The sequence below is a fragment of the Tinamus guttatus genome, unplaced genomic scaffold (genome assembly GCF_059628265.1).
Source record: "Tinamus guttatus ecotype Peru unplaced genomic scaffold, ASM5962826v1 Tinamus_guttatus_pri_ptg000652l, whole genome shotgun sequence".
Taxonomy (NCBI): domain Eukaryota; kingdom Metazoa; phylum Chordata; class Aves; order Tinamiformes; family Tinamidae; genus Tinamus; species Tinamus guttatus.
In genome coordinates, this window is record NW_028289186.1 from 627,328 (window position 1) to 633,124 (window position 5,797).

The following is a 5,797-nucleotide window of genomic DNA, read 5'->3' on the forward strand; positions in this document are numbered from 1 at the left end:
TGCAGTGACCATGAGTTGGTGGAGTTCAGGATTCAACGAGGAGGAGGCAGGGCTGTAAGTAGCCTTGCGACGATGGACTTCAGGAGGGCCAACTTTAGCCTCTTCAGAGACCTCCTCGGTAGAATCCCATGGGCTAGTGCTCTAGAAGGCAGGGGGGCCCAAGAGAGCTGGTTAGTTTTCAAGCGGCACTTCCTCCACGCCCAGCAGCAGTGCATCCCTGTGTGTAGGAAGGGAGGCAGAGGGGGCAGGCGACCTGCGTGGATGAGCCGGGAGCTTGTGGCAATGCTCAAGCGGAAGGCAGCGGTATACAGAATGTGGAAAAAAGGACAGGTCCCCTGGGAGAAATACAGGAACGTAGTCAGGGAGTGCAGAGATGCGACAAGGAAAGCTAAGGCACGTCTGGAAGGCAAGCTGGCAAGGGACGTTAAAAATAACAAAAAAAAATTCTTCAAATACATTAACAGCAAAAGGAAGATCAGGGAAAACGTGGGTCCGCTGGAGGACGGGATGGGCACCTTGGTTACAAATAACACAGAAAAAGCAGAGTTGCTCAATGCCTTCTTTGCTTCGGTGTTTACCAAGGGCAGCCCTTTAGGGCCCCAGGCCCTAGAGGCAAGAGAAGAAGCTGGTGGAGAGGAAGACTTGCCCTGGGTAGAGGAAGATTGGGTCAGAGAGCACCTAAGGAACCTCGATACCCACAAATCCATGGGCCCTGATGGGATGCACCCCAGAGTGCTGCGGGAGCTGGCAGATGCCATAGCTAAGCCGCTCTCCATCATCTTTGAAAGATCCTGGAGAACGGGGGAGGTGCCGGAAGACTGGAAGAAGGCCAATGTCACGCCAGTCTTCAAAAAAGGCAAGAAGGAGGACCCAGGCAACTACAGGCCAGTCAGCCTCACCTCCGTCCCCGGAAAAGTGATGGAACGGCTCATACTGGCTGTTGTCTCCAGGCACATGGAGGACAAGAAGGTGCTCAAGAGTAGTCAGCATGGATTCACCAAGGGAAAATCTTGCCTGACTAACCTGATAGCCTTCTATGATGAAATGACCGGCTGGATAGACGAGGGGAGAGCGGTGGATGTCGTCTATCTCGACTTCACCAAGGCTTTTGACACCGTCCCTCACAACATCCTCCTGGGCAAGCTCCGGAAGTGTGGGATAGATGAGTGGACAGTGAGATGGATTAGGAACTGGCTGGATGGCAGGGCCCAGAGAGTGGTGATCAGCGGTGCAGAGTCTAGTTGGAGGCCTGTGGCTAGTGGGGTCCCCCAGGGGTCAGTCCTTGGTCCAGTCCTGTTCAATTTATTCATCAATGACCTGGATGAAGGCACAGAGTGCTCCCTCAGCAAGTTTGCTGATGATACCAAACTGGGAGGAGTAGCCGATACCCCAGAGGGCTGCGCTGCCATCCAGAGGGACCTGGACAGACTGGACAACTGGGCGGTGAAAAACCTCATGCAATTCAACAAGGCCAAGTGCAAGGTCCTGCACCTGGGGAGGAATAACCCCAGACACCAGTACAGGCTGGGGACCGACCTTCTGGAGAGCAGCTCTGCGGAGAAAGACCTGGGTGTCATGGTGGACGACAAGTTGACCATGAGGCAGCAGTGTGCCCTCGTGGCCAAGAAGGCCAATGGAATCCTGGGCTGCATTAAGAAGAGCATCTCTAGCAGGTCGAGGGAGGTGATCCTGCCCCTCTACTCAGCCCTGGTGAGGCCGCATCTGGAGTACTGTGTCCAGTTCTGGGCTCCACAGTACAAGAGGGATGTGGAGCTGCTGGAGAGAGTCCAGCGCAGGGCTACAAGGATGATCAGGGGCCTGGAACATCTGCCCTATGAAGAGAGGCTGAGGGAGCTGGGCCTGTTCAGCCTGGAGAAGAGAAGGCTGAGAGGGGATCTAATCAGTGTATATAAATACCTCAAGGGAGGGAGTGCAGAGGACGGGGATGGTCTCTTTTCAGTGGTGGCCACTGATAGGACTAGAGGAAATGGCCGGAAACTGAAACATCAAAAATTCCATAGGAACTTAAGGAAAAATTTCTTAACAGTGAGGGTGCCAGAGCACTGGAACAGGCTGCCCAGAGAGGTTGTGGAGTCTCCTTCTCTGGAGATCTTCAAAACCCGCTTGGATGCAGTCCTGTGCCACGTGCTTTAGGTGTCCCTGCGTATGCAGGGGGGTTGGACTAGATGATCTCTAGAGGTCCCTTCCAACCCTAAGCATTCTATGATTCTATGATTCTATGATTCTATGAAATTCATCCCAGGTTATGACGCCACTGAAAATCACTGGTATTTCAATTTTCAGTTGAGTTCGGCACGGTCTATTTTTTAAACAGCTAAATACTGGCTGAAACAACTCACTTCACAAAAGTGATTTAAGTGGCAAAATTGAAGAAGAAAGAAATGCATTGCAAGGTGTAGAGGGAAAGAGGTGGGGAACATCACAGCTAACCATTGAAGTGTAATTTCAGTCACGCAAACCCTGGACTCCATTAGAAAAGACAAAAAATATGTTAGCAAAAACAGTCCCTTCTCTTTCCCAGTCCCAATTTTTGGGCAGAGACAAGGCAATAATCCTGACTTCTTCCTGCTAATCTTTTATCTTTCTCCTTTGCTGCCAACTGGGCTTCTTACAGGCCTTCTTATACTAAAATGTTAAGCTATAATATTCTGGGCCCCTACATAAACAGAGAACAGGAAAACTCCATTCTTTAAACACACAAGTGTCGATCATCTGCAAGCAGCTGAAGCATTCTGCCACCCTGTCTGTCAGACCCCCAAACTGCAAGACTGTCGTTACAGAGAGTAAATCCTAAGCAAGCAGAGAAATGGAAGCCACTGATTTTCTTAGGTGTTGGAGACTTTATCAGTTGCATTTCTGACTTCAACTTTCGTAGAGGGATATAAGTTCACTGGGTTTTGCCTTAAAGCTTGTGCAGTGGGCCAGTCATGCTCCATTCTAGCATCAGCATACCTTAGAAACAGAGACTATAAAGAATAAGCAGCAGAAACAGGGAACACAAGAATATCTGGTGCCTTCCAGGGGACTGGGAAACATAAGCTCAAAATCTGGCTGGGAAAAAAAGAAAATAAAAATAATTAACACATACAATAGATGAACTATGATCACAAGGGAGTGAAGTGATAGCACCTGCATTGTTGTGACACTAAATATTTGGCAGTGTTTTGTGTTGACCACACAGGAGCCCCTGGAAGCCCTCGCCTGTGGTAAAGGAGTAAGAGCAATTATTGTGCTTGTAAATGAAAAGGAGAGTTTGTATTTGAGGCTCAGTCTCACTTCCATTAACAGAGGAAGCCCCTCAGAGCTCAGTGCAGAAGCAGTGGTTCTTCAAACGCTTCCTTGCTCACGTGTCGCGTTGTTGCTCCGAAGCCAAGCAGCACAGTTCATCCCTTCCAAAGAACTGACAAAGCAGCTTTCACAAGTCTGTTGTGCAGCCAACGGGGACCAAAGCTTACAAAATTCACAATCATTAGCTCCAGAAAGTCTCCCCATTCTTCCCGCTGTCTGTAACACATCATCCAGCCACATCAATCACTGTTAACCGGCGTTAATACTGAGTTGTGAGGCCTGACTAGAGCTGCTGTTACAGCTTGGGGAGAGCCCCGGCGGGGGCTAGCGTAATACCAAAAACATAGAAGAGCCCCAGGAGGAGATTGAGTTTGGCTGTCCGCTGAGGGATCTTATTGAAGCTCTGACTCCGAAACTGCCTCTCCAGGGAAAACGCCATTGGGATGGTGAGAAGTGGCAATGCCATGCTGATGGTGTAGCGCGTGGCCAGCACACAGAAAATCAGGTAGGGCAAGAAGAGCAGCACAGTGTAGAGAACGTAGGAGAAGGCAGGGCCGATGAGGATGGCCAGGGTGACAATACCCGCCTGCTGGTCAGACTCCATGTCCCGCGTGTTGTTGCTGTGCAGGATGGCCTCGGTACTGAGAGCTAGTGGGACAGCGTAGAGCAGTGGTGACACAGACAGATAACCAACCTGCACAGCATGGGCAAACATGACAGCCAGGGGCCCAAAGGTGATCAGGATCACCACGTCTCCAAGCGCAACATATTTAAATCCAATTCCTGTGGCAAGACACAACGACAAAATGAAGCATCATCAAACAACTCTAACCATGGAAAAAATGTTTTTATTACAGATCAGCCATTCCCACAGAAGCGTTAAAAAAAAATCAAAAAACATAGCAAAAACTGAGAAACATATTCTCTCTTTTTTCCCTCTTTTTAACAGTAATAAATGAAAATCAGCTTCTGAATTTCTCCAGTCAAATCACCTGACAAAACTAAGGGCCTTCACACCAAGAAGTACCTTATTTCCACAGAAATTAATAGAAGTAAGGTATTCTATGGTGATCAGACATACAGGAATATGATCCTGAAGAAACAGATCAAAAGTTCAGAACAAAACACTACACTAATAAAGCACTTTCAAGTGAATTCACACACTGTTACAAGTTTGTTACTGTTTGCCTAAGCAAAATATTTTATGTTTCTGTCTATCCAACTCAGCAAGACATTGATAACATCCTCTTCTACAAACATTCTCCTCTTAGTAAAAAAACATCCTCCTAGCAAAAAGAAATACAAAAACTATTTCATAAACCCAGTGAAATTTTTTCTAGAGAAGGAAGACAAAACATTCCAACACAATGCACAATGTAAAAGAACTTATTTAGTGAAACATATATGGTCAAGGACACCAGATATACAAAACCCAAAGTGTGGGCAATAGTTTTGACAAGTAGCTACACTCATACACGTAGTGCCTCGGTCCTACCTCCAAACTGAGTGCATCTACCCTATACCTTCCAGTATATATAACAATCAGTGCCGAAGAATGTAAACCTAAGTACCAGTATTCTAGGAAGTATCAGCACATATCTGCACAACAGCTAACCACATCATTGGAGCTTCTAGAAGCCCCCAAGTCAGCAAACTCTCCCATGCCCACGTTCAGAATTACAGCGACGCAGCACTCACCTCCAGTGTACAGGAAGGAGCTGGAGAGTCCCCCGAAGTAGATCAAGGCCAGGTGCTCCAGCTTGAGCGTGGAGGCGCAGTAGAGCCCAGCAGCGCAGATGCAGCCCACGGTGTAGAGCAGGACTCCGAACCGGACCACATCCTGCGGCTCTAAAATCTGGTCCACCAACGTCCTGTCATCACTCTTCTTGTGGTCGATGCCTTTGGAGAAGTCGTAGTAGGTGTTCACCAGGTTGCCGGCTCCGTGCACAGCGAGGACGGCCACGGCGCTCCCCACCAGCAGCCCCGGGTCCAGGGCTCCTTGGGCCCGGTAGGCCAGCGCGCTGCCGAGCGCCACGGGCGTGAGGGAGGCACTGAAGCTCCAAGGCCGCAGGGCCAGCACGTAGGCCGCGCACTTCTGCCTCCAGGAGCCGGGGGGGGCCCTGTCGGCCACGGGCAGCCCGGGACCCAGCTCGCTCCTCTCGCCGATGCTGATCTGCTGCATGAGCTGCCCCGAGCCCATGGCCCCGGCCGCCCCGCCGCGCCGCGGCACCTGCGGGCGACACGGGCCGCGTGAGCCGGGCCGCGCGGCAGCGCCCGAGGGCCCCCGCGCCGCCTCGCCCGCTCCACGGCCCCCACGGCCGCCGCCCCGCGCAGCCGGACACGATGCCCACGCACCCACGCGGCTCCTTAGCGTCCCGCGAGCCCTTCCCGCCCCGGCGCGCGCGCGGTGCCCTCACGCACGGTCAGCGGCCGCTCCGCGGCGCACGCGGCTGCGCTGCTACACGAGCCATTACGGTAACGGAGCGCG

General features: G+C 51.2%; 1 protein-coding gene across 1 annotated transcript; it reads right to left on the minus strand.

Moving 5' to 3' along the window:
* Nucleotides 1-2,828: 2,828 nt before the first annotated feature.
* UBIAD1 (UbiA prenyltransferase domain containing 1) lies at nt 2,829-5,509 on the minus strand. The gene is made up of 2 exons (XM_010225030.2): nt 5,008-5,509; nt 2,829-4,092 (listed from the first exon to the last, which is right to left on the minus strand). Exons 1-2 carry the CDS (start codon nt 5,507-5,509, stop codon nt 3,605-3,607), a joined length of 990 nt encoding a protein of 329 aa, XP_010223332.2. The 3' UTR covers nt 2,829-3,604.
* Between the last annotated feature and the right edge of the window lie 288 nt (nt 5,510-5,797).

Bases quoted from the DNA above. Each gene is read 5' to 3' on its own strand.
- UBIAD1 (XM_010225030.2), bottom strand. From the start codon at position 5,509: ATGGGCTCGGGGCAGCTCATGCAGCAGATCAGCATCGGCGAGAGGAGC. The intron at 4,093-5,007 runs GTGAGTGCTGCG...GTCTTGCCACAG, and splicing joins CTCCTTCCTGTACACTGGAG to GAATTGGATTTAAATATGTT.